At 47.7% G+C, this 27,301-nt stretch overlaps 2 protein-coding genes across 3 annotated transcripts in view; one reads left to right on the forward strand and one right to left on the reverse strand.

Moving 5' to 3' along the window:
- COG3 (component of oligomeric golgi complex 3) overlaps positions 1 to 10,601 on the forward strand; it is a 43,927-nt gene extending 33,326 nt beyond the window's left edge. The window contains exon 23 of one of the 2 annotated variants that reach the window (XM_087756530.1): positions 9,487 to 10,601. In XM_087756530.1, coding sequence (XP_087612656.1) covers positions 9,487 to 9,558 — 72 coding nt within the window. In that variant the 3' untranslated portion in view covers positions 9,559 to 10,601. The remainder of the gene's footprint in view (positions 1 to 9,486) is intronic. The other variant, XM_087756532.1, reaches the window with a different exon arrangement.
- Positions 93 to 26,957, reverse strand: ERICH6B (glutamate rich 6B). Its single transcript, XM_087756533.1, has 14 exons — positions 26,597 to 26,957; positions 23,808 to 23,865; positions 21,342 to 21,456; positions 19,936 to 20,011; positions 17,608 to 17,739; positions 11,816 to 11,937; positions 10,299 to 10,400; positions 9,945 to 10,099; positions 8,358 to 8,422; positions 7,655 to 7,800; positions 5,379 to 5,467; positions 4,927 to 5,079; positions 2,751 to 2,979; positions 93 to 1,611 (listed from the first exon to the last, which is right to left on the reverse strand). Exons 1-14 carry the CDS (start codon positions 26,955 to 26,957, stop codon positions 1,465 to 1,467), a joined length of 1,950 nt encoding a protein of 649 aa, XP_087612659.1. The 3' UTR covers positions 93 to 1,464.
- Between the last annotated feature and the right edge of the window lie 344 nt (positions 26,958 to 27,301).

Below are 27,301 nucleotides of genomic sequence, written 5' to 3' on the forward strand. Positions count from 1 at the left end.
GGCACAGATGTATACCTGAGTGCTGGATGTACAGCTAATTGTTAAAGTAATGCCTCTTTATGGTTATAATAAAAGCAAATTTGTATTTTCTTTACTGACAAATGATCTTGTGTGACTAAATGCTCGCAATTTTGTTGGGGGAAGAAACCACAACTGTAATACAAGAACATATATTAACTAGTTGGCTTTTACTAAGAGAAAACTTGGGAGCTGGTGGCAGAAATCACAAGTATTGTATTTGATAGCTGTTCTCGTTGCCTGGTTACTCGTGGACTCATCTACCCATAGTTTCTCATTACCATATGCTGTTCTTCTGGCCCTTGGTGGTGTAGAAACACATCATCCAGAGGCTTGTGGTTTGTCCCCTGTAGTGTCAGCGTGAAGCTTCCGTTCACCCTCTGGCTTTGACAATGTCATATGAATGAACTAACCTAAGGAAAAATGCTCTTTTTTTTGTGGAATTCAATTTCTATCTGACTGGCGTGGGGCAGCAATGTGTGACCATTGCTTCCTAGGTGCTTGGAGCCTCCTAAAGAGTTTTGGCCCTTTGGATTGTATCTCGTTAATGAAGAGAATTCCAAAGCAGCTGGCCAGGCTTTCACGCTTCTTTTTGTACAACAGTGATACCCGCAGCATAGCTTATGCTGTGCCGGGTGTTTTCCAAGCAAAACCAATAGTCCCTTCCTCAAACTGTGCATGTTTGGTGTTGACAAAGTGCTGTGGATAGAAAAAGGGGAAAACATCTGTGCTGCTGCAGCAACTCTTGTGGTGACTACCGGTACACCCAGCCCTGTGTTCACAAACGCTGCTTTCTCCTACCTTCATGCATTTTTATCCTCAGTGAACACTAAAACCAAGCCAACACTGTGGAGCAAATCAGATCTTTGACGTCTGAATAGAACAACAACAACAACAAAAATCGGTTGACCCCTTTCAGTGGTGGCCAACTGTGCCACTAAGCCATGGGACTTACCATCTACCACAAACTGGAGCCCTGACACCCAAGAGGCCCCTGATCTTCCCTCCCTTGGATGACCCCTGGTGCCTTTACCCAAGCTGCTGTTTGTCATCCCCTCTCCACCAGCATGGGTGTCTCTGGCTGAGAGCCAAAGCGGGCTCGTCAGTCACACTTAGTACAACAAGTTCCCAAAGTCGGGTTCATCACCTGTAGGAAGGAAGCCATCTCCTTCAAAATACTGCACGTTCGGTGCGTAACCCCGCTTGTCATACAACGAGCCATCAAGTGCTTTCAAATGAGACGAGCTTGGTGTTACGAGGACTTGATGTACAGGAAGATAGGCATTGTGAGCTTGAAAAAAGGAGCTTTATTTTCATCGCAAAGTGACTGTTACCACCTTGATGAAGGAAAAGGTGATCTGAAATGCTGATGTCACTGCTTGCTGTGAGTCTTAATATCTTCAGTATTCCATGCAGACAGAAGATGATGAAACACAAGGAGTGATATCACTGAGAGAGGGGTTGCCAAAAGTATTGCAACGTTGTCTGTATTTTGGACAGCAGGCTCCTGAGCTGAATCTTTTTAGACTGAAGGAAGAGCTCCTCTTCACTTTCTGGCCACTGGAGTAGGTGCCTTGTCTCTGGGTCTTTCAACTGCAAAGAGAGCCCGTGCAAAGCAAAGAGCGTTAATGCTGAGCCCCCTGAAGGCAGGCTGAGTGGGAGCACGCCCCTTGTAGCCCAGCCTTTCACGCTTACCCCTGTAGTGTGTCCAGGGTGCCCTTTCCATGCTCCATGCCCGTGGAGCACGCTAACCCTACGGCTCCCCCTTGGAGGTGATCCTCTTCCAGCGCACGTACAAGGGGAATGAGGAGCTAAACTCATGGCTCTAGCCTCCTTTGGTGGGAGTGGGCTGTCCAGAAGTACTGGGACAAGGAAGATGCCTTCCCTACCTAACGTAGCAATGGGTCCTGCGAAGAAGTCTGAATTTTAGGGATAAAAGAGCAGGTGCCAGTGCTTTATGGTTCTGCATATTGACCTTGGGTTGTCGCCACCTCTCTGAATAGCTACCCCAGATGCCTGTTTCCGTTAACAATATATCTGTGGCCATGTATAGATTATTGCTACGAGGGCTGTCAATATTTGGTTTGTGCCTGCACCGGGGAACACAACTTGAATCCTTCGCCCTGAAGACGCAGCCCCCAACCAAGCATGGTGACGTGTGACCTGCGTTTCAGAGCTGACCGCTTGCGTTTGCATCCAGCGGAGGACAGGGATGCACACCAGTAGGCTGGGACACTCACGCTGGCACTGAGCAGGGCTGAGCCCCAGCCAAAACAGCATTTCCACCTCCAGGGAAGGGTCAGAGGTGGGAAACCTGAGTGACAACAGATACCCAAGGATTTTGGCTCTCCTCTCCCCAGATGCTTGTTTCATGTTAAGTGAAATGCTGTTTAGATTAAATCAGGAGCTTTGTGTTTGTATTGACATTTAATGTAAACGTTTTGAAAAGAAATAGTGTTTCAGAATGAATTTGAGAGACGTGCTGTTCTTGCCCTTTAGTGACAGCATTTCAATCTTATCTAAATGCTTTCCTGGAAGGGAATTTCATTAAGATTCACACAGGCAGGAAATTTGCTTTTGAATTTAACGGTGATTTTTCCACCTGAAAATTTGTGACCGGTCCCATGCAGCAGCCCCAAGCTTATCTCCACCGGGCGGTTTCCCTGCTGCTGCTCTCCAAGCAGCTGCTAGGCAGGAGCCGGCAGGGCAGGGCTACCCCAGCAAGCGCTCACCTTGAGCCGGGACCCCACGTTGAAACGGATGCAATCGCTATGGCTGGTGAAGGATAAGTCAATTCGATCCTGAGCCAGGATTTTAATGGTGACGTGGCCATTCAGTTTCATGGTGATGGACTGGAAGGGAGGGCTGTGAGCGTGGTGGCTGAAGTCATGCCACTTCCAGTGCTTCTGGCTGGCTCCTGCCCGGTCCAAGCAGATCCCAGTGCAGGGGTCCAGGGCGGCCCTGGGGACAAACACGAAGCTGGATGAATCCAAAGCAAACAACTCCCCGGTCCCAAATGCCATCTCTTGTCTGCAGTTTGAGCAAACTTCGTGTTATTGTGGTCCAAGAGTCACTGCTGGGACCTGATGCACCAGGTTGAGGACTGTGTTTTCTAATAGTTTTTGTCCTACAGTACAAGCACGCTGCAGAAATCGGCTAGCCCCTGGGAGAGCAATGCGTCCCTGAAGGGCAGACAAAATCCTTGGGCGGAGCGCGGGCTGTGTGTGTGTGCGTCCTCCTCTTCCTATTGCACGTCTACATCTTCAGAAAGTCCCTGAACATGGTAATTTCTTTTGCTCTGGCAACCTTTATGCTAAAAACAGATCCTCCGTGCGTGCGTGCGTGCATGCGTGGTCATGTGTGTGTCTGGGTGCGGGAAATGGCCTTGCCAAACTACAAAAGAGAGAGAAACACAGCGTGTGTGGGAGAACAGCTCATATTTATGGCATACAGATATGAATCGATACCCCTCATCCCATGGGAGCCTGGGTAGGCGGCTCTGGGTGCTGGAGCATCCCCCCAGCCGTGGCACCTGGGGAGGTTTTATCATTCACAGCATGTGTTATGTTGAGTTTTTCCTGCCTAAGCGTGAAGAAGTTGATTCTCACTGGCTTGTGAGAGCGGCTCGGCCTCCCCCAGCGTTACCTCGTGCTGCAGCTCAGAAAAAGCACCCAGGAAAAAAAAAAATCTAACTTTGCAGCTGGGATGTGCCAGCCACAGACAAGCCTGAACCAGTCCATATGTGCGACAGACAACCTACCGACAGGCAGTTGATTTTCTGGTTTCCCCTCATCAAAGCTATATTATTTTTATAAATATCAGAGTGGTCACTTAGCATTGCCCTTAATTTACGGCTGCTGAGAGAGGCTGGGAGGGTCGTAGCAGCCTGCCCCAGGTCAGCAGCCAGCCTGCGTGTGGCTAAAGCCAATGGGGAGCGTGTGGTCCAGCGGGGCCAGGAGAGCCCCATGGCGGGGTCGGCGATGGTTTAGTGCTGCTAGGGATCACCTCGGTGCCGGGCTGTAAAAACCTGGTGGCTGCGTGACCGATGAAAGACTGGTGTGTCTGCAAGCCAATGGTAGGACTGCAGGAGTCTGATGGAAGCGTTATTGCAAAAGCTATTTAAAATGATTTGTAACAGGCAGTTAGACGTTTAAGATCTCCATTAATTAGTCTCAACACAGGGAGGACTTGTAAAATTGAGATGGGATTTACTGATTCCCCCAGTTCCTAGCTTTCTGAAGGGAAACTTTGGAGACTGGGGGTGGGGTGTCAAAAATTAGTATTTGATGGCTCAAACGCCAGCAGTTTTTACTAAAGCCATCGGTCACCTCATATTACAACTTCGACTGCAAGAAATTGGTCACTTAACTCATTCTTTAGGGAGGAACGCTCACTGGATATGAGAAACAGACCAAAAGCAATGTTGACCTCAAGCTAACCAACTCCAGCTATTGAGGTTTGCCCTCACATGCAGATAATAAACCCATGTTTTTCCAGCGTGGCCACCTGGGTCTCTATAAGAAGCTGGTAAAGAAGATGCGTCCTCGTCCCCGTGCTGTAAAGGGGCCAAGCCACCTCCGTAGCCATGTGGCCAACCTTGGCCAAGATCAATCCTCATGCCAGGATACCTGGACAGACGGCACTGGCAATTGAGATGGAGTGATCCCCAAGTGCCCTTGCGCTGTGCATGCTGCTTGCAGCCAGCACCTTGATGAACAACATGAGAAGCCACCGCTCTGGTGGGCTGCAGCACAGCCCTCCCTCCTTTTCATGCACTTTCACATAGTAAAAAATAAAACTGCAACAAAAAAATGAAGATGTTTTCAGCATGTCTTAAAGCCCTGGGGTGCCACCAGGGCAGGTTGGGGCTGAGCTGGGACCTGGCATCACATCTGGGCTTGCACTTACCAGAGGTGGCCATCAGAGTGGAAGCAGACCCCATGGCCATGGCTCCTGAAGGCAGCCCTGATCCCCAGGTAATTGCTGTCCTCCAGGATGCAATAGGTGAACAAGGCTTCCTCAGTGAACGTGATGAGAATGGCCACATTGCCTGATGGGTAGCTGAGAAACCGTTAAGGAAAGAAGCCCATAGAAAGCCCACAGAAAGCATGCTTTGGAAGAAAACCATCATGGGACAGTGTCTAGGGGGAAGTCACCCAACCTTCCCTCACCCTTCAGACAGCCAACCCCAAGGCAACCAGCTCTGTAGACCTCATTTCCTTGCAAGAGCAGCACGAGTTGCGTAGCCAGTCCAAGAGGCTGAGGCAGGTTACCCCAAGGGAGGAGGATCATGGTGACCCACCTTGAGGCAGGCCATTCCTGCAGCTGCCCCCCCATCCGAGGCCATTGCTGCTGGATACTAAACCTGACCACTTCCATCTGGGAACAGGAGAAAAAATGTTTGTCCATCAGGATAACTCCGTCTTACAGGCTCAGGAGAACAGCAGTGCTGCAGGAACAAAACCGAGGAGGTGAGAGGCAGGCACGGGGCTGGGGGGAGCATCGTGGGGGTGCCTGCCTGGACACGGGGGACAGGGATGCTCTGCCCCAGGCCTCCTCTCCCTGCACCGGTACCAACCCCAGAGCAGGCAAGCCAGACCGTGACACTCTGCGCTTTCCACCTAGCCTTGGGTTTTTTGTTTGTTTGTTTGCTTACTTTTTAATTAAAGACTTTTAAATAGGTGAGGAAAACTCATCCTTGACTTCTGTGTTTTCACATTTCATGTACAAAGCTCAGCTCTTCTTATTTTACGTTACGCTTTCTGATGATATAATTTGCCAAGAGCCCTCTTTCCATCAGACACACAAGTAATTTATCCTGCAACGTACTGACAAGTGAAATAGAAACATTTCTTTGCTGAGGGCTTAGCTCCTGGCATTACAAGGGAGCTGGGTTTAATGCTTTCTAATATGAATAAGCAGCATTACTGCCTGCTTCTCTGGGAAGAACAGAGAGCAGCTTGGAGAGGGGGGGAGTGGGGAGACCTTGCTGTTCCTTTTTAACATCATCGTTAAAAGCAGCAGCTAATTCTCATGTGCAGAAAGGGGCCATGCTCGGGTTTTGTCTGTCGCGGGGACCTGAGGGACTTGTCCGCAGCAGCTCCCAGGTGAAGGCATTTTGTACATGTGAAGTGGCTGACTCCAGCCACAACTGTGGCACTAATTTATAACCCGAAGATACACATTTTGGCTCTGCAGAATAGCTAAGAATTACTTCCTGGTTGTAAGGGATGGAGGGGGACAAAAAAGCAACAAACCAACGATTTTGTTCCTGCTTTCATTTTTCAGGCTTTTTATGAGGCTAAAAAGACAGACGGTCCCAGGCAGGAGGATTTGCTACCCCCATATTTCAGGAGGGGAGAGCAGTATAATGTGCTTCTATGTTGAAAATAAAAAAGCCAACAAAATCACTGATTGTGTGATAAATCACAGGTAGTTTTCTTGCATGCCTGCAGAAACTACAAAGCTTTCTGGTTTGGGAAGGGAGAGGAGAGGCAGGGGAGGGAAGAGAGGAGCCATGCTGCGGGGGGCTGAGCTGATGCGGGTCCAGCCCCCAGCTGATGGAGCAGGCCCCCAGTCTCTGCTTGCCCTCCCGGGGTCACTGGAGCTGGGATGATGGGCTCTGAGGAGCTGCTTCTGATGGCAGCTGGGGTGGAGGGGATGCCCCGGTGGCCTTTTCTGGTGGGGGCCAAGGTAACCGCTTGCCCCCAGCCGAGGTGCCAGGACCCTTGGGCAGCTCCCATCCCACTGCCGAGGTACTGCTGAACCACTGCCAGATTTTGTGCCACCCTCCATGACCTTTTTTTGGTTGGGCCTCTGAGATTTATGAGCCACATGAGCTTGTGCTGGAACATCCCAGGGATCCCTTTCCTTAGGTGGGGACAGAGACCATGCAATGTACTTTTGGCATTCTCACAAAAATCAGCTCCTTGACCCATAATTTTCTTCCTTTTGGTTGCATCCAGCCTGATTTCCCAGGTAGAGCTGCCGTGTGAGACCCTCACCCCATCTCTTGCTGGACACAGCGGTGACCTCCCTACTAATGAATTCAAGGCTGCCTGGACCCTGCAAAGCTTTTTCCTGTGCTCTTAAATTGTTGGACTGAGGCTTGGCCTGGGACCAGGACCGCTTCCCCAAGTGATTCCTAGCTGAGAAGCCTGGATCCATCCCCGCTAGGCAGTTTGCATAGGGCACCCTGGTTTGGAGGTTAAAAGAGAGCTGAATGGTATGGAAGTGAGTAGAGCAGGGTCTGAGGCTTCAGTGTGGGTGGGGATCACTGACTGGTGGTGGTCAGCCTTCAAGCTGCGTAGGATTCTCCATAAGTAAAACCCTTTACACACAGTTATCATCCCAGTAAGACCCCAGGGATGGCAGACTCAGCTTTCCACCTCAGCCATGAACACCTGATTAAGTCCATCTTTGAACAGCCACAATTTGGTACGTCCCATCAACTTAGCGCATCCACTGATGATCATTTTAACGTTTTGCTGAATCAGAATCTTCTCTGTATCTCATAAAAGATATCTAAATGTGTTTGACTGGACTCTCATGGGGTATGAGCAGACCTAACACTGTACAGCTCTCTACAGTCCCTGCCTGAGAAGCAACAAGAAGAGATCCAACAGGCTATACCCACCTTTAAGTGCTCTGCAACAAAATCCCTGTCCAGCTCCAGCAGGTCTTCTGGAGGTGCTGATGTCGGTCGGTGCTTTTTGAAAGGGGCAGTCTTTGGTCTGATGGTGTATTCATTTTGTTTTGAGAGTCTGAATGAGATTCTGGTACCTGAAAAAATTTTAGAAGGTTGTTGTTAAGGAAAAGGTGATGCAGCTTTGTTTCTCCAAGCCTTGTGTCATGGATTATTTGGAAAGGAGGGGAGATGGAGGGAGAGACTGAGGAGTTTTTGTGTCTTTTGCTTTGTTTGAGGAGAAATAAGTGGAAAGGGAAAATCTAACCTAACTAGGATGGGGTAGGCTCTGTGATGCTGCAGCATGGCTTTCCTAAGAGATGCAAGGGATCTCCTTGCTTAAAACAATGAGAATTACTTATAGCAAAGGATGGACTAGACATGAACTAGCAAGTCTCTTCCATGCCATCTCCTACTCCTCTCTCAGAGGATATATGGCCTGGAGATGACAGGGCTTTTAGGCGCGGAATTATGCAGACCTGTGTTTTGAAAAACTATGAGGGTCCCTGGCCACTCATAATTAGGATTACGGCACCTTTTATTACACAAAGGGCTGCAGTCTCTGCTTCTTCTCTGGCTGTGCTGAAGCTACCGCATGCTTCTGGCTCCAGGCCAAGCCCAGCAATGACAGCAACTCACTAGAAAAGGTACTTACAGGCAACAGATCTCAGATACTGCTGCAATATTTCCCTGTAGCTCTCAAAGCCTCCTTCATCCAAACTAAAATTAAAAAAAAAGGAAGTTAAAAATAAGAGCGAATTGTTGGCTAATGACACTACTCACATAATCTAAGGGAAAAAAAGCATCATGGGATGTTACATCAGGGTTCACCTGAAGCAATGCAGATGTCTGCATATAAGATTGTCACCATAGATGGCCTTTGTAGCCAAAGAAGAGAAATGGGCGATAGATCTCATTACAAGTCTGATTGATGGATTATGCAGTAGAAACACCCATTTCCCTGCTCTTCGGTCAAGGGGAGCTGCAGGTGATGAGGGGAGCCATGGCTATGGGTTTGCAGAAGTGAGCTGAGTCCCAACCCCCAGGACACCCTGCCCACACATCTCATCACATGTGTGGCTGGATGCCCTGCCTCACTCCACCTGCATGTCGTGCCCCTGACTGTCACTTTGGTCTCTCAGGGCAAAACTCAGCTTGTGTGGCTTTTGGGACTAAGCAGTGCACACCACGTACGCTGCTGGCCGCTGCAGAGCCAGAAAACAGACCCTACCCAAAACGTTCAAACCAGGTCCTACCTGAAGACCTGAGTGGCACTCGAACCTCGTACTGCCCCTCTGCACCCAAGGGAAATTTCGGTGTGGGCTGTTGCTCCCATGAAGATACGATGGCACTTACAAGTCAGAGCCCAAAGGACCAAAACAGTGGGAGAAAAGGGGAAACAGCAACGAGGGATGGATACCTTAAGTGATGCAGACAGGTGTCTGCCCACCTTGGCAAAGCCAGCATGCCCCAGCCACAGCCACCCACAGTATGCCCTGGGAACAATGCATTCCCAGGGAGTGAAACAGGAGTTAGACTGTTTGTGTGCTGCTTGGCAGCCCAGGAGGAGGTTGGGAAGTCACACTGATGGCCACCAAGGCTGCTGGGTCTGAGGATCAAAGCAGCTGTGGTGGGAAGGTGTGCAGGGGCTGTGCAATGGGAGGGAGTCCCCAGATGGGGTCAGATGCCTTCAGGGTCTCATGTGAGGGAACAGTTACCTGGGGTTCAGCTTGGGAAAACCTTTTGCCATCTGGGAAAGCATCTGTTCCCATCTGTCTTTCTAGGGAGCTTCCTGGCTGCAAGTGTCAAACCTTCAATGCAAATATTGCAGAGATGGATCAGCTGATGACTGCTGAGCCCTCAGCTCTAGCTGCTCCTCATCAAGCCCATCAGTGATTTTCTAAGGGCCCTACAGTGAAGATGAGCTGCATGAGGACCCTCAGGCAAGTATTGCCTTGACAGCACTGAACTGTCCTGGTCCAACATCAATGGCCCCATTCAGCGCCGTTGCCTGCTCAGCACGTCCTGCCCAGGGCAGGTGATGGATCTTTCCTGCCAGAGGTACCATCATAGGACTGACATGAGGATGCCTAAACGCTTGTTGGTGCATGTGGGCAGCAGTGTCACAACACCACGAGCAGATTCCCACCAGCAAAACTTCTGGGACCAGAGTGAAGGGACCTGGTGATGGGGCTTCTCTCCTCCCACCAGGGCCTTGGACCTGTCTCCCTTGGTCCCTTACTGCTGCAGCAGTTTCTCCTTGATGCGGCTCCTCAGCTCGGCTTGGGAAGGGTCAGCATGGGGACCGATGTCCAGCTCTTCCTCTGCTTCATCTTCACTCATCTGCTCTTGGATGACAGCATCAAACACTTCCTTGTATCTCCTGCAGCAAAAGAGCTGTGGGGTGCAGCACCTGTCAGGAAGAGTGGGGCTGGCATGGGGCACCTGGGTGCACCAGGGACGTCCTCACCCTCCAGCTCCTCTACCTACATCCCTCTCCCTTTCCTCTCTGCCACTGCCATGGGGTGATCACTCTCCCTTTTGCCTGGAAGAAACTTATGTTACAGGCATGCTCACACAGTATGGATAGACTCACATTTTCCTGGGGTTGTTCCTTCAGATCCAGCACTGTTGGGCTTGGCTTTGCAAGAGCACTACAAAAGGTGCACTTTGCAGACTCTTCGGTCCAGGTGGTCTCCTCAGAGGACAAAGGAAATTCAGCATCAGCTTCATTAATTTTTCAAAAAAGTATATTGGGCTTAAGTCTAGGTAAAAGCAACCAAACCCACTGCATTTAGTGTGACACCAGAACTCCTTTTCAGTATGTACATATATATATATAATGTCAAGAAATGCAGGTTATATTTAATTATCTGTGCTCCCAAATAAATGCAGTTGACATGTTTATGCTTCCTTCCTAAGAGCTCAATGGAAAGTTATAGTTGTTTTTCATGTGAAAATGTGAACAACTTGTTAATTTTGCCTTTTTTTAACATTCTGTGAAGCACTGCAAAAGTGAAAAAAAAAAGAGCAGAAAAAGGCTTTAAGCCTTTTTAAAAGGCTTAAAACTTTGAAACAAGTTTTAAAAAGCAGTTCCTGTCTCTTCTTTAAAAACAAAACCCTGAGAAGCTACATTAAAAAACAAGACACACTCAGTTTTTAAGGCAATCTGGATATGGAGAAACTTCAAGGGAAATGAGAACGTTTGCATTTTGGAAAGGAAAAAAAACCTGTGTTTGCAAAGCATTTGTGATGGAAACATTCATGATTATCTCTCCTCCTTCCTGATAATTGCTCAAAAGTGGTTTAAGTCTGATTTAGCTTTAAAGGCCTTTTTCCTCTCTGTAGTATTTATAGTAGTTGTCCAGCTCCGACCAGAATGCCAGGCAGCGGCACAGCCATCAGCCAAAAGGCTGGGATGTAAATAGAGACTCCTGCCTTCGTGTTTAAGGTGGCTGAGCGCCTTTCCCACTCAGACGAGGAGGGGGCTGATGGCTGCAGTATCAGCAGGTCTGTCACTATTTTTCTCTTGAATTTCTGTTTTGCTTTGTGGATGTGAAACCAGTGGGGTTTTTTCACACACTTGCACATTTTTTTGCAGGAGACACAGGTCTTTTTGCTCAAGAGACACTTTTTGCCCAACTCACCGACACCTACTCTTTTCTCATCAAATGGGTCCTGGTTTTCTGATGGTCAAGCTTAAGTCTCTTAAAGGGGAGAGCCTCTGCCCTTTGGAGCAATTTTTGCTCCACTATCAGAGAAGCGACACTACAAAGAGACGCTATCTTCCTTTCTCCCTTCGCAGCTGCAGGAGCATCACACCACCTCCACAGACCATTTTTCTGGAAGCTGCATGCCTTTTCTGGAAGGCGTCTTGCCAGACAGCTGGCAAATCCTGTGCTGCCTGGCTCTGAAGGCTGCAACAAGAAATTACTCTTTTCCCAAACAAGGATGCCTCCAGCAGAAAGAAGTGCCCCTCGTTGTTCCCCCCAGCATCGACCCCCCACTGGGCACTGCTGCAAGGTTCTGCTCCCCAGGAAAAAAACACCACGAAAAAAGTGTTTGTCATGGTAATTCCTGGTTCCTCTCGCTAACTGTCTGGCTGGGTCTCACCTCGGCTGGGTGGAGGTCAGCTGCAGTCCCGTCATCCTCACACTCTCCTCCCGTGGACAACGGCTCCTCATCTGATTCCAGCCTTGGATTCCCTTGGGCAAGTTCAACAGGTTCACACGTGGCTTTTTGCAAGAAGAGTTGCCAGTTAGCTCCTATTCTTTCAAAGTAATATCTCACAACTTTGTGAGCAGACGTTTTCTCAGAGAAAGGCTCTGCCACCCATTGCTTCCCCTTTGCCTCCTCTCCTGGAGCCCCAGGACTTCTGCATGCCTCTTTGTGCCAGGGCCCAGCTTCAGCAGGAGAAAGGGCCACCATAACCTTACCCATCTCCCGCTGGTCCTGTACAGTCTGGTGGAGGGGGCAGACACATATATCCCAGCAAGCAGCATCACCCCCACATCCATTTGTGCAAGGGGAGAGGTAGATGTGCTGGTTAGACACGGTGCCATCCATTCCCAGAAATGCCAACTGTTCTCTAGTGGTATCCCAAGAGCTTGGGAAACTGCATTTCTTCCCTCTCCTTGGGATCTGGCACTTCAAATTTGAGAGGGAAAACTGCTAGATTAGCCTAAACATTGTCCCATGCTTTTGAAATACTCATAAATAATCTCAAAATAGCAGTGAGCAGGGAGAGGAGAAATTTGCTGATGATACTCAGGGTGGTTGAGGCAAAGGGCTAACTGTGAAGAGCTGCAGAAAGAACCTCGTGGCACTGAATAAAAGGGTAACAGAATCACAGATGAAATCTGATGTAGATAAATGTAAAGTGATGCGCATGGGAAAAGACAGTCCTAGCTTTACATACAAAATAATGGGCTCTGAGCTGGCTATTTCCACTTGGGGGTGAAATCTTCAGGTTATAATAGATAGCTCTATGCAAATGTCAGCTCAACACTCAGTAGCAATCAAAAAAGCAAACAGAAAGCTAGGAATTATTAGGAAAGGAGGAGAGAGCAAAACAGAGGAAATCATTATGCTGCTGTATAAATCCATGGGCTCCCATCTCTTGAATACTATTGTGCAGTCCTGATTCACCAATCTCAAATATGATACAGAAGAAATAGAAAAGTTACAGAGGAAGGCAATTGAAGATGATCAAAGGCATAAAAGGGCCTCCATTCAGGGAATGACTGAATAGATTAAGACTTTTTATCTTGGAAGAAAAAATGACTGAAGAAGAAATATGACTGAGTTTTGTGATGGGAAGAGTGGCGTGACTGGGGAACAGCTGTTCACATTATTCAGTGCTCTTCAAAGGAAGAGAGTGATCATCAAAGAAAACTATTAAGTGACAAGTTCAACATAAACAAAAGAGATTTTTAGCTGTGGCACTCCTTGCCGTAGGGTACAGTGGATCTTTAAAGTTTGCGTTGGTTCAATAGGGTGTAAACTAATCGATGGAAGAAGAATCCATCAAGGGCTATTAAATGCAGAGACGGTGTCTACAGTTCAGGAGGTTCCTGAGTCACAGACCACTAGGGGAATGGAGAGCATTCTGGGAAGTATAAAGAAATGTTTGCTCTATTTTTGTATTGCTTCCTGAGCATCTGCTGGCTCTCGTCCAGGGCAGGATGCTGGGCCAGGCACCCCTGGGGGCTGACCCACTGCAGTCATCCTTATGTCCTGCATTTCACACCAGGCCATGTCTCCCACTAAGGCAAAGCAGATTAAATGTAGCCTGCATCACAGAGACAGAGCCTGAACACAGCTTTTCCTTTAGCTCCCAAAGCAAAAACCTCTGTAGGCCAACCATTTCAGAGCACAGACCCCTTCTCATGGGATACCCCTACTGTGGTAGACAAAGCCACAACCTCTGTGGCTGTCGGAGCCCTGAAGCAGACCTTAGTGACCGAAGGAAAGCACCAAGCCACCTGAGTGCTGACCATCCCCTATGGGCACACTGACATGTAGCAAAAGGCACACACTGCAGAAACCAGGCTCACACCATCTCCTCCCATTGCCGTGTTTGGGACCTGAGGAAGCCTATCCAGTCCACCTTCTCCTGCATGGACAAGTCTTCTCTGAAGGTGCTCAGCTGGAGGCCAAGTCGTTCTGAAACATGGCTGATAACCAAGGGATGTGCCTCATGCTACATGCAGACCTCTAATGTGCATGTCACCATGCGGTGGAAATGTGACCTGGCAGTAGCTGTGTCTCAGAACAAGGATGTTTTATGACAGTCGGCTCACCTTCCCCCAGCCTGACCTGGATCATCTTCATTTTTATCGTTCCAAGGCATCATTGAAAGAGAGTGGCTCCTGTTCTGCCTATGATGCATGGTTATGAATGATGGGAGAGCAAAAAAAAAGAAAATATACAGCAGTGGCTTGAATGGTCAGTCCAAATCTGAGTGATTCACTCAGGTTTTCCCAATGTAAATTAAAAACAAACACTTGGATGCTCTGATCACACCATATATAAGTGTCTCTTCTGGCTGAAAACTCACCACCTTAATGACAGGGACATTTATTTGTGTCCCTGTGCACTTTTCCAAGACTGCCTTAAAAGCCAAGCCTTGGCTGTTTACCAGCTGATGGATACAAACTAGGAGCCTTGCTTTGCACCTCCTTTCCAGCTAGAAATGAGAATGAGGGACAGTGGCTATTACAAGGTAATTACACCCTGGGGTGAAATTCCTGAGCTCAAGTATCTCTGTTCCCCAGATCAGGGTAATCTTGTGCTGGGCTAGCCATTGGCAAAGCTTGTCAAGCCAGGCTAGCTTGTCATTCTCAGCATTTCGGAGGCTGCCCTATTTCTGGAGGCTGCTGCATCACCCAAGCAGCGTCGTGATGACATTGGATGCTCAGTAATGTGGAGGTGAGGCTTGTTTTCTGAAAACCTACCATTTTCACCTATAAAGCCTAATTTAAAGTAAATGTAAGGCCAAATTCTATTCTTATTGACACCTGTGCTATTGTGCAGCAGCTCCAAAGGAGTAATGATTATATATGTTGAAACAGGAGGACAATCAGACATCTGTCCGGTCAATTGATCTGCAGGAGAGGGAGCACAAAAAGCTCCATTACACACCCTGAAGCAAGTAATGTGATAGTGACTGTTACGGGAAAAAAATCCCCACTCACATTTCTTGCCCCAAGATTTCCATTAGGAAGGAGCTCCTGCTGTGTTTGGCTCTGTAGGATAAGGAGTCTTGAATGTTGAGTGTGAACTGCTAGTGGGCAAGAGTAGGAAACCCCAGCTCTTGGCTGCAACCTGGGGAAATCAGGTAGCTTCCTCTTCCTCTTCCTATCCTGTTGCGGCTGCCCCTCTCACCTCTCTCCCTCCTCCTTAGGGCTCCCCACCCATCACCGGTTGGGGGTCCTGCCACCCCCAGGTTGCTCCCCAGCACCGCAGCCAAGCCGATGCGCCAGGGCAAACCCCAGCCTGGTTCCCTGCAGGTGGGCTGGCCCCGTCCCCCATGCACGGGCTGCTAGCATGGCATCACTGGCGCAGGCTCCTCACTCCTGCGATGGCCTTATTTTAATATATTTGCGCTGAATAATACATATTTCTTGTGAAGAAAGGCGGGTATTTCTGTGCTGGGGGAACTTGGCAGCTCTGAATACTGAGCAGCCATTTCCTCAAAGCAGGATTCAACTTGGTAATCAACCCTATTAGCATCAAAAGGAACTGTCTAAATGTCAAACCAGGTTCAATAAATAAACACTAACACATTTAGAAATAGCTTAGAAAGGGGAATTAAAACTTTTGCTGATAATTATGTTTCTTATTTTAGATTTTCTGTCAATTCTAGCTCTTCCATTCAAATGAGACAATCATTTGCTGCCAAGATGAAGGAAATGAGATGGCCTGAAAGTTGAGGATGGGCAAAGCTGTTCATACATAATAGAGAGCTAACGGGGACCTCAGCCCCTCTCACAAGCCCCTGGAAGCACTGTAAGGATGGGGAAGGAGAACCTTCAGTCAGGTGCCTTCCAGCCTCCTGTTACAGTGGGTCCCAGATCTTCTGATACCTCTTGATCCCACTAGAGTTGGGCAACACCAGGAGACAAAGGAGACGAGGGCAGGCTCCTCTGACCAGCTGAAAGCATGCAGCCCAGGAGGTAGGCAAGCAGAAGCAGGGAGAACAGTTTGCTGGAGGCAGATTTAATAAGCAGCTTCAGAAATCAGTGCCAGTTTTAACAACCAACCCGACTCCTTTGGACCCAGCTACCTCCAATGCTGCCTGAATGGAAGTGGCTCACCCATGTCTGGTGCTTTGATGCAGTAATGACATATAACTGATACTGATGGCAAAGGCTAATCCACTCTGCCCTGTAATGTCCCCAGTCAATCATGCAATATTCTGTTATTGGAAAAACTCATTTTTGCCCCTCTGATGGTAATCAGTGTATGCCCTGAAGCACAAGGCTTGATAGCCTGTGTAATTTGCAACCTAGCTAAGTGTAACTGTAGATGTTAATCCTATTTATACAAATGCCTGACAAGCAAAAGTAGGGATGGAGGGATGAGCTGCACGGCAGGGAAAGGCACAGAGCAGGGTTTCCAGGAATTCTCCTCCTGCAGATTTCAAGCCACTGCACCCCAGTGATGGGAGACTGAGAGGATTGGTGAGGGCAAAGGGGGGTAGGACATGCAGCGACTCTGCAGTTGTGCCCCTCCATTTGCCTGGTGTCTCTTCTGGGAAACGCTGGACCAGAGCTCACCACAGAGCATGTCCCCTGCTCTGGGCAACCACTTCTCTACCTAGCAAACGTGTGTCAAAGCCTGCTGTGAAAATAAAAAACTAAAAAAAGAAAAAAAAGAAGAAGAAAAGCAAGAATCTTCTTTCTGCTCTTTCCCCTTTTCTCCCCAGAATGAGTGCTTTTTAACCCAAACAGAAAGGAAGCGCTTTGCAGTCCCAGGTCTTTCTTTCACAGCCTGATTCCTCTGAGGACTGCAGGTATCCAGACAGAAGAAGAAAAGAGGAGTTACCTTCTCTGCACTGTTTTGTCACCAAACTTTCAATGAACAACCAGGAGTGTTGTCTTGCCGAGCCTATCTCCTCTGCTCTCTGGAATTCAGCCACTCTTCACTTAGCTGTTTCCATTTTGCAATTTTGCTCAACTTCTTCTCCTCTGAGTTTTTCTTCTAATTATTTTATCCACCTCCCATCTCAATGTCCCTCCCTCTGTTTTTCCACCTTCCCCCCTACTCTGCCTCTCTCCTAATTGCTATTCTTGTTTTCATCTCTTCCCTGGGGTCTGCCCTCCTTCATTTTTCATTCATACCCCCACAGCTATTGACATTTTTTTCTTTCTCTAATCTCATATTTCTTGCTCTCAGATTCCCAGTTTTCCTTCTTTCATTCCCTTTCCCAACTTCTTTTTCTCCAAACCACAGGTTTTTCTTGCCTTCTGCAGTCTCTGACATCCCATGCCCAGCCAGCTGAGATGTGGCAGAACCAAAACCCGCTGAAATTGGGGGGGAAGACCATGGGAGGAAGAGGGCTGCGACCCTGTGGTTTAAGGCTGGTGTTCCCAGGTATCCACTTGGCCCTTTCCTAGAGGCTAACTCTAGTATTCTGACAAAAATGCTCCCATTCACATTTCCCTCCTCACTTTTATTATGGCCCTGGATGACTAGACAGGATCACTTGTCCTCCATGGCTACCTAACAGTGCTAATCTCTGATCCACGGCAGCAAAAGGAGGACTTCAAATGCTACAGTTGCTCTTATAAACAAAATGTTCTTTAGTTTAGCCTGGGATTTTCAAAGGATGGCAGATGGGCACCTAGAAACCTCAGATTTATCTCATGGTAGCTGTGATTATTCCTAATATCACATTGTACCTTGCTCACAAAGTCCTGCTTGGTTATTCTCCTCTCCGTCCTCGGCTGCTGCCTCTTCCTCGGTTTCGGCTGGCCCCTTGCTCTCTCCTGCCTCAGGGTACACGTCGGTGTCCCTGGAGAGCACCTCCACAGCTGGAGGGAAGAGCAGAATTTCCTGCAGCGTGAGGACATGGCACTGAAACTGCTTCTGCACCACCGCAGCCTCCAAGGGGTGACAGGCGGGGTGGGGACCATGTGTCCCGTGGAGGCCAGCCTGAGTGGAGGAGGGTGGTGGGCCAGCTGAGCATGATCTGCCTCTGCAGATACCTTACCTGGGCCTTTTGAGAAGGGTGTCCCACAGGTCAGGAGACCTGTGCAAGCTGCACCGAGGCCCAAGGTCGTTCCTCTAAGTGAAGTGCCTGAATTAGGAGCCTAATATTGTCAACAGCAAGGAACAGGCACATCCAGCAAGGGATTCGGAGGAGTAGGCACCTAGCTCAGGAGGGATGAGACAGGAACACAGCTCTCTGGTTACCCACTCCTAAAAGGGCAGGAAAAGGCATTTCCTCACCTCACCACCATGCAATGAGACCTAAAGATGTTAAATAACATATTCTGGGTGAACTGCGCCTTGAAGTGGTGCTCAGTTTCTCTGCTTGGCTGCTTAGTACCAAAAATACCCTCCTAATTGCCTGGTGCAGAACTAAACTGTGGGAGGAAGGCTTATGTATTCAGAGAGGCACCGAATCTGCTCCCATCGCAGGTGAGTACTCAAAACACACCTGCACTGGTGATAGGTACCTGTGCCTGCAATTGCTCACTCTGCCTATTTCACTGAGGAGGGGGAGGAAGGGAGGTCACTGCTTTATAACTGCAGGAAAGTCCCAGTTTCTAGGAATTCACACCTTCGGGTGAAATCTGGCCAAACAAGTCTCCCAGGCCTCACAGAAGAGAAAGGTTTAATGCCAGCAAGCTTGGGCTTTGCAGGAGCTGTGACCCACCAATGACAACAATCCCATCATGACAGGGACCCAGCCGCCCCGCAGCATTTCCAGCCGTGGATTTCCCTGGCTTTGCTCCCCTCCCAACAGCCCTGGAACACCCAGCAGCTGCACCCCTATGTGTTACTGCTGGCACCACCCCTTGTCCTGCAGGATTAATGAAATAGCAGCATTTCACTGGTCTTATTCCAGGTTTAGGTAGCCTAAACCAAACACCAAAAAAACCCCAAACCCAAACCAAAGAAAACCCAGCTTCATGACTATTTAATTAAGAACGATACCTCTGGAAAACAGAGTTATAGACTACACTGAGTTTGTTGTGCTTTGTTTTCCTGCTGTTCACCTCTAGGGATGTCTTCCACTTGGGCAAGAAACATCAGATCTGCTAAAAACTCACACTGGCGGGTGCATGCCAGCACTTTACCCCACCAACGTGTTCTCTCTGCCTGGTTACGCTGAGTCTTGTTTGCTTTTTAAAGCAAGGCTGCGACAGCTTGGCCCCGTGGCACATTTCCATAGCTGCAGAAGCCCTGACCACGGCCAAGAGCTCCCACTTGCTGTGGTTCCAGCTGCAGGGTCTAAGGACAGCAGAGGATGGGCTGGCAGGGGATGGTAATCTCTTTAATTGTATCCATTAATATAGATGGAGAAGAACAGACGAGCATTTGGGCACATTTACTGCTTTCTTTCAGACCTGAGAAAGAGTTGGTACAGCCAAGAACATATTTTCCACCCCAACTGTATACTACAATTGGTATAATAAAAATGTATTCCATTTGCCTACAAAAATCACTCTTCTGGGCACTTCACAGCTGTAAAGCATGCTGCTTTCTATTCCTGGCTTCCTTTAAAAGGCCAGGTCTTGCTGCTTATATTAGCGAATGCACCAGACACATGTTACAGCCAAGTGAGCACGAGTCTTCACATTATAGTTTTCTAGGCTTGATCCTCCACGCACTTAAATTGATTTTATACTCATGGTACTCCTGGGACACGCAGGCAGCTGCTTCAGGTTTTCGCCAGTTTAAGTAAGATTAGGATCAGGCCCAAGAGCTTGTATGCCTTGCAACAGCCTACATGTTGCAGGCGCTTTTACCTCAGTGAGCTGTATTTCCAGAGGACAAAGAGCAGGACTGGGATCCACAACTGGGATGTGTGCAAAACTGATGGTTAACTGTGGGAATGGGCAAGCAAACTCAGATGAAAACAGGCAAAACTGGTTTAGGATCTGGTTGTGATGCACATGCCAGCAAGTAGCATTTGGTCCTTTTGGCATCCCTGAGACCACGCACAGAGGACGGTTTGGACAAGAAAGGTGTATTAAAACCAGAACCTTAATGCTGCTCACCTTGGTCTTCTGTGGGCTTAAGGCTGCTCCTGCCACCCACAGCCTCTGAGCTCTTCTCTCCTATTACTGAAACAGCCTAAACATCATGTTTTAGTTATAAAGTGAGTTTAGTGGATGGAAGAGTGGGAGGGGAAGGGGGATTAAATTTACTGCTTCAGTGACTACAGATCTGAAATAAATCTCCGATTCAATGATAGATCAATAACACCAAGATTGGGTTTAAATTATTAATAAACTATGAGAAACGAGGATAATTATTCTATGAGTCACAGCTCTCTAATGCACTGCACATTTTTCCCCGAGACATCTGCATTGAAGCACAACCTGCCTATCTTTTGGCAGAAAGCTGTATCCAAGAAGTTAATGCTTTTTGTTTTGCTAGCTAAGCATTTCATAAACCCTCGTGGGCTGAGACAGCCTAGTGACAACGTTGTGCTTCTCTCACAGAGAAACCCTTAGGCCAGGATCCCCTAAAACATTTAGGCGTCTAATGTGCCCCTGGAAATCAATGTGATTGATGTGAATCACATTTGTGAATGGTTCAGAAGGCCCTCAGATGTCCTTCTGAACCTAGATGGCTGGAGATGGAGGAGTTGTGTTAGCCTAAAAGGAGATGCTGGCCTTGAAAAGTGACCTTGGGTGGTTGCAGAGGTTTGTCTTGCTGGTGGCAACAAGGAGGGACAACCTCAGGGCTGCAGGAGGCAGGGAGGGGAGGAACGGCTTTTGCACATTGCTGGTAGACTGTGATGACAGCACCATCGAAACGCTGGCGAACTTCAAGTGAAGTTCACTTCACTTCCCCTTTTTGGGCAAAAAGAGAGGTTTCCGTCAGCCTGAGGAGGCTTATTAAAATCAAGAAGCTGAAAACTAGAATATACCTCCATTCTGGGTCGTGACCATCTCTGTTGACTGAGACAACCCATGCTGACACAGCGTGGGCTGGAGATACTGAGCACCTCTGGGCATCCTCCCACCTCAGCAGGTGTCATCCCTCAGCTCCAACATCATGGCTTAGGGTGGTGATGGAGAGCAAGTCTGACTTCAAGGGGCGGCTCACTGCAAAACAGCTCATCCCTGCTCTTTGACAGAGCAGGCTGGGGTTGCAGGGGCTCAGAGCACTCTCGATGATGCTTATCAGCTGCTGGGCTATCAGGCAAGGTGCTCAGCATTGCCATGGCTTGCCAGGAGGGTACCTTACTTAATAGGAGAGGAACAGAACTCAGGATATTCGTACCGAGAAGCATTTATCCTTGTCAAAGTGCTTCAACCGAATCAAAATTTCTGCCAAACAAAGCTTACTTTGTAAGTATTTTTTTTTTTTAGTAAACTGATGCCAAAAAAACACTTTTAAAAAGAAACCTACAATTCTCAGTACTTGGGATGTTGCTGCTTTAAATGCACTTACTGTCCTCTCTGGCAGCCAGGGACTTGTCTGAAGAGCTCCACTCCGTCTGGGTCATCTCATCCTCCATGTTGTGCTTACTGCTGTGGCAGGAGGCAGGATAGCTGTCTATACGCTGTCTGCAAAGAGATGACACCGGGTAAGATGCTCGTAGGCGGTGCACGGCCAGCAGGGAAGAGGGCTGTGGGGTTTAGGAGCAGGCAAGCTTTCCCAGCAGTTTCCAGTGATTCTTGGTGGCATTATTTTGGGCAGGGAGCACCAGTCACCTTAAATGAGTCCTGCCTCAGAAGATGTGAAAGTTAGGTCTCTGCAGTGTGTGGAGGGGAGAGACGCACTCGCAAAGCTAAGGGCAGCAGAGTGGAGAGGGGTAACTGCCAGCAGCCCAAAATGGGCAAGAAGTATTAGTAGCAGCTGTGCAGAGTCCTCTATGGACTTACTGCTTTCCTTGCCTCTAGTTCACCAGATGAAACAAGGTTGTATCAGTCCTAAAATCCCTCTCCTGCTTATCTCAGCTTACACAGTTCTGCAAATGGCATTAGGTGACGCCCTGCTCCGCTGGGCGATATGGCATCGCACTGCACGCCACGCAGGCTGGGGCTCGGCTGGGCCACCCCTCCTTTATCACAATATGTCCAGCAGCAACTGGGGCTTTCCATACCCCCTCCCACTCTCTCCTTTCACCTGAAGTTGTTTGGCAGGGTTTGAAATCATTCTGAGCCTACAACACAGAGCTATCAAGGTGTCCAGCTGCTTCTATCTGTGTAACACAGAGAGAATTTTTTGACTGCCCATGTGATACATTGATTTAAAGATGCTTGTGGCCTTGGCAAATGAAAAAAAAAACTATGAAAAAAAGAAGATGCTGAACAAACTGTGGTTGGGGCCTGACTTCATCTGATTCAAGGGAAGGAGTGAAGGGCTTTTGATTTTTTTTTTTTTTTATTTATCTGCATTAGTAATTCAACAAGGCCTTTACACATCACTGCTTTTTTATTAGTTACCTACAAATTGTAAAGGATTATGGGCACAGCACACACAAATTAATGCATCTGTGGATGAAAACTTTCGAGGAATAGGGGGAGCAGTGATGCTCTGATGCCTCCATCACGTGTTTGCTCTCCCAGCTCTGCTGAGGTAGCGAAACGCCATCATCTTTGCCTTATGCATGAGGAGCAGAGCCCAGTAAAGGGCCACACGCAGGTTAACTGGGACAGGTATTGAACCCAAATGTCATGGGAGCCACAGTTTCTGGGACCGGGGGTTGGCAGGCGACTCGGGCTGCTCCACAGGTCAAGCCGGTGTTTACTCGAGGACGAGACATATGCTTAGACTGAGCAATCTGCTTGCTCATGAGGGGTCCGGGTGCAGTCCCGAATTGCTGCCGGTCCCTTAAGGACAGCACAGGCCAGCCCCATGAGGAGCTGGGCTGCTGGGGCCCCTCCAGCTCCTGCAGCAGCAGCTCCGCGCCTCGCAGGAAGGCACAAACCTCTCAGGTGGGTTGGAAATCTCGTTTTTCTTGCATTCGCGTAGTGACTTTCTGTTAGCCTGGAAACCATAAGACTGATTTCCCTTGGTACCGCAACAGAGGTTTTACCTCAGACCATAATATTTTCATAATTTGGGGAAGAAATAGAGCCTCCACTCTTTCAGGCTGCAAGTTATGAATTTATAACCCTATAATGAAAAAAACACCTTGCTGTATGTTCATGTAGCAATACAACAGCCTTCCCTTAAACAGCTGCTTATATCCATTTCCCTTTGTGCCAAGTGCATGTGGTAACATCTTTAAGGAAAAAAGCCAAACATCCTTCATTTATTCATATAAGGAATAAGGAATGTTATCAATGAACTGAGTGCCATTTATAGTACACTGCAGAAGAATTTGGTCTTTATTTGTCTCTTGAACAAGCGACTCTACTCAATTTCTCTTCTCTCCCCTTCTCTCTGTCTGCAAGGAAGATTAGATATGCCTAATGTTTATATTGGACAGCCGAAAGGAGTGAGCTACACCCCCGACCGATGTAAATCCACATTGCTGCAGCAGCATCAGTGGTGTGAAGGGTGGTATTACGCTGATTTACTGTGGCTGGGGAATCAGACCTCCCTTTCCTCCCCAGCTGGAAGAGCAGCCTGCAAAATAAAAATCACACATCGCAGCCACTTTGAGAGATGCTGCACAGGATTTATCTGTCTAACAAAAAAAAAAAAAATTAAAAAAACCTCTGCGGAGGCCGGCAGCATCCCTTTTAATACAGCAAATGTTGAGGGTCCCAAAGACAGCCACTTGGACAGACATAACTTCCAGTTTATTAATAGCAGGGGGACAGCAGTGGCTGCCACGCTGTGGATGTCTCAGGCATACTGTAAATCTCCAGTTGTTAGGTGTTCCTGCTGCTCACCTGTGTATGGCATAAATACAGCCTAACGTGACTGAATTATATAGAAAAATGTTACCAATTACTCTCCTTACTTGGATTCCTTCGGCTTAGAGCCAGTGGGCTGAGCTGATGGGGAACTTGTCGCCGGTGCTGGAGGGAAGAGAAAAAGCTTTCTTTAAAAAAAAAATAAAATCCTCTTTTAGTGTAGAACGGCAGGGGTTTTTTTGTTGCCTTGAGATTTCTTGCCATATCATTATTTTGTATTTCAGATAAAACCTTCCCACCTTAACGAGGAACATTTTTCCCCATCGGTTTTAATGGTATAATAAATTGTGGGGCAGCGAAGGAGAAGATCCCAAAAATGAGCCATAAAAAAGTTGCTGGAGACCGAGGGCAGGCTTTGCAGAGGAAGAGACAAGAGTTACAAGCTCATTTACTTTGCCTTTTCGCTCAGGTTTCATCTGTAAGCAGCTTGGGTCTCTTTATTTTACCATCTCTTTGGGAGGGCATATTCCCACACGTGTTTCGCCTTCCCTGTTCGTGCTGGTGCAGCTGCATAAGGGCAACGGGGGGACGGGAGCTGCCCCTCTGTGGCTTGATGCTACAAGAATGGGGAGGAAACTGGGAATTTTGGCCCGAACACCTCGTAGAGGCAGATGAAGTGCCCTGGGGGGGTTGCTGCTAGAGCAGCACCTTTCTCCTCCAGGTTTGCATTAATTCAGTGGCCACAGGCTGCACGTTTCCCTCTGTGTGCAGAGCACAGCAGACCCGGGGGCTGTTGCAGCCCCCACCTACAGGGTTAATTGCATAGCTCAGCTCAGCTCAAATGCTCTATCAGATAAACCACCGCTTATGCAATCTACCTCAGTGCCAACATCCCAAGCGGTGTTATTTCCAAAAAATCAGAGAGGATACAGAAAGAGCTTTAGGGCACGCAGAGGTCTGGGGAAAGAGCGTAGACGAGGAGACGTTTGGGGAGGGCAGTAGAGTGGCAGAGGAGATGGTGGAAAAGAAAATGTAGAAGAGTAAGAGACATGGAAAAAAGAGAGGCATGGCTGTGACAGGGAGCCAGAAAAAGCTTCGAAATTAAGGTTACTGCTCAGATTACATAAGCCACTCTTATGAAAGACAAAAAGCAATGAAAAGAGATTGAAAAAGGCCAAAGAAGCCCTGTGAGTCACTGTACTGTACAAATTCTTGAAGACTTGTTAACTGTTCACTCTAGGTCCCTAATGAGGCATTCCCATATTTGATTTTCCTTGGTAAATTTACTTGTGTCTAAATACTAGCTCTCTACTAAAACAGGCTGAAAGAAACTTCATATTTCATTTGAATTTTAAATTGCAATGTGGAAATATAACAAGAGATTGCCTGGGATAGCAATGAGCGAGGTTTCTGCATGCATTTGCTTCTAGTCACTTGTGGCTGTTTCAGATCCTCAGCCTCTTGCCAGGGCAGATTCGCCCTCCAGGATGCAGCTCACATGTATGCCTGCCAAGAATACTTGATTTCCACGTGGAAAGCTCTTAAAAAATAAACCTTACGTGTGCAAAGAGCTGATTTTCCTATTCTTGGGAGCTGGCAAATTTGCACTGAGAAAAATGCAAAAATGAGCAGAAAACACTTCTGTTGGCCAACCCCCAAGGAGGAACAATGCATGAATTCTCGAGGAAATAGGTAACCTTTTACTTCAAGGATTAGCCTGGCTCTTTCATGCCAGCTGTGCCTTTCTTGCTGTGCCAAGGCAGGCTGTGCTAGGGGCTCTCCTATAACAGGTGGAATGCATGCTCACAGCGTGTTCAAAGAAGAAATATGGAAAAAGTCCAAACTTTCCTCTAAAAATCTGATTTATACTTAGGATAAGGCCAAGTTGTTCTACTTGGACCCCAGTTTGGGATCCAGTCTCTGTTGCAGCAAACCAGACTCTCCCTATGTAAGAAAGAACCAGTTGCTGTTCTCCACGGCTGCTGTGTGATCTCCTTCCAGTGGCTTTTGATGGGGCCACTTGTCCTTTCCTCACCCACTCGCAGGGGACAGCTGTGACCCTGTCCTGCATACAGCCACAAGCCACATCCTAGCTTGCAAGCAGAAGAGATGGGCTGTGTCACCACATGCAGCCAGAACCAAAATGAGACAAGTTCTTGCATCCTTAAAAAAGTTTTTTTCCCCCTGTAATTTAGAGGGTTTTCCTTTCCATGGATTAACTACATTTTTGTCCCTGCTATCTGCCTCTGAACATTGGATGGATTATTTAATGAGCTGTAAAATATTATTAAAAGCGGGGTATATATACATATATATATATAAAAGTAAACATAGCCTGAGATACCTAATAAGAGAGAGAACTGTCTAATATTAATTTGCTGGCATTTACATGCAACAGAGCAACTCTGCTCCAGACAAAACTAATCACAGTGTTTGGACTCTGAACACCTCAGAAATTCAGGAGTACTGCCTAAAATGGATGTGTGGGTTTTCTGTTTACACTCTGTCCTGGCTTCACTCTGCTTCTGTTTGAATTACTGGTGAAATCCCATTTTTATTCAGCTGGGGCACTTAGGCTGGCACCTTACATTTGTGATGAGCTCTCTGACAAACTCCATGGTTGGGATTCAGGTCTGGGTGCTGGTGCTCCTTACCGTGCTCTCACAGCTCAATACCTTTGCCCAAAATGTGGTACAAACCAGCCCAGCAGTCCACAGAACCGCAGGCCCTGCTGGCAAGCAGGGAAGGGCAGGCACAAATTGCTCCTCAAAATCTATCACCATTTTAGGTGCCCATGCATGGCACTTATATTTACCATATACAAACAGAAACGTAGAAGATCAAGGACAGCTGTCTTATTCTCTCTCCTTCCCTCCAACAGATTGCTGAAAAATACCTGTTAATAGTTTATCTTTCCTTGAAATTTCTTCAGAGGTCTTCCGGTAAACTTTGCTATTTTCACTCTGCTTTGCAGGAGAGGATGAGGAGGCTCCTTGAGGCTCTGCATCCCAGACAAGCTCTGTGCTGCTTTTCCTAGTTGTCTCTTTGTTGAAGTGAGCAAGATTAGTCTGCTTAATATAATCTCGTATTCTCTGCTTATTGAAGGCTTCTTTAGAAGTCGTGTACTCCTTTTCCAGCCTTTTCACATTTTCCACTGTGAGAGCAGAGCTGGAATCTGATGAACTAGTCCCAGGGGGAAATATTTTTGGTTGGGACTGGTTACTGCCAGACCCTGACAGTTTGCGTCCATTAGACATATCTGCAATGCATTAAGGAGATGAGAATCTTCAGCAACAGGCAAAGTCAATTCATCATTCTGGTAACAAAGAAAGAAAGAAAAGAGAAATCCCATTAGTCATTTACTCCTGACGGGCATATTGATTGATGTAGTTAAAATGTTCACACTAAGATAACCTTATTAGATTGAAAATCACTTTCTTTTCAAGAGGATCTACTAGGCTCCAATTCAACAAAGCACTTAAACAAATACCTGATATTAAGGGCATGCCCAAGTCCCATTGGTAGGATTTTCTTAAATAGGTTCTACCTCACACTTAAACGCCAAAGCTTAATATAGCAAAAAAAGATGGCATAATGCCTA

The sequence above is a fragment of the Nipponia nippon genome, unplaced genomic scaffold (genome assembly GCF_047370975.1).
Source record: "Nipponia nippon isolate SJK-2023a ecotype South Korea unplaced genomic scaffold, ASM4737097v1 scaffold_2, whole genome shotgun sequence".
Taxonomy (NCBI): domain Eukaryota; kingdom Metazoa; phylum Chordata; class Aves; order Pelecaniformes; family Threskiornithidae; genus Nipponia; species Nipponia nippon.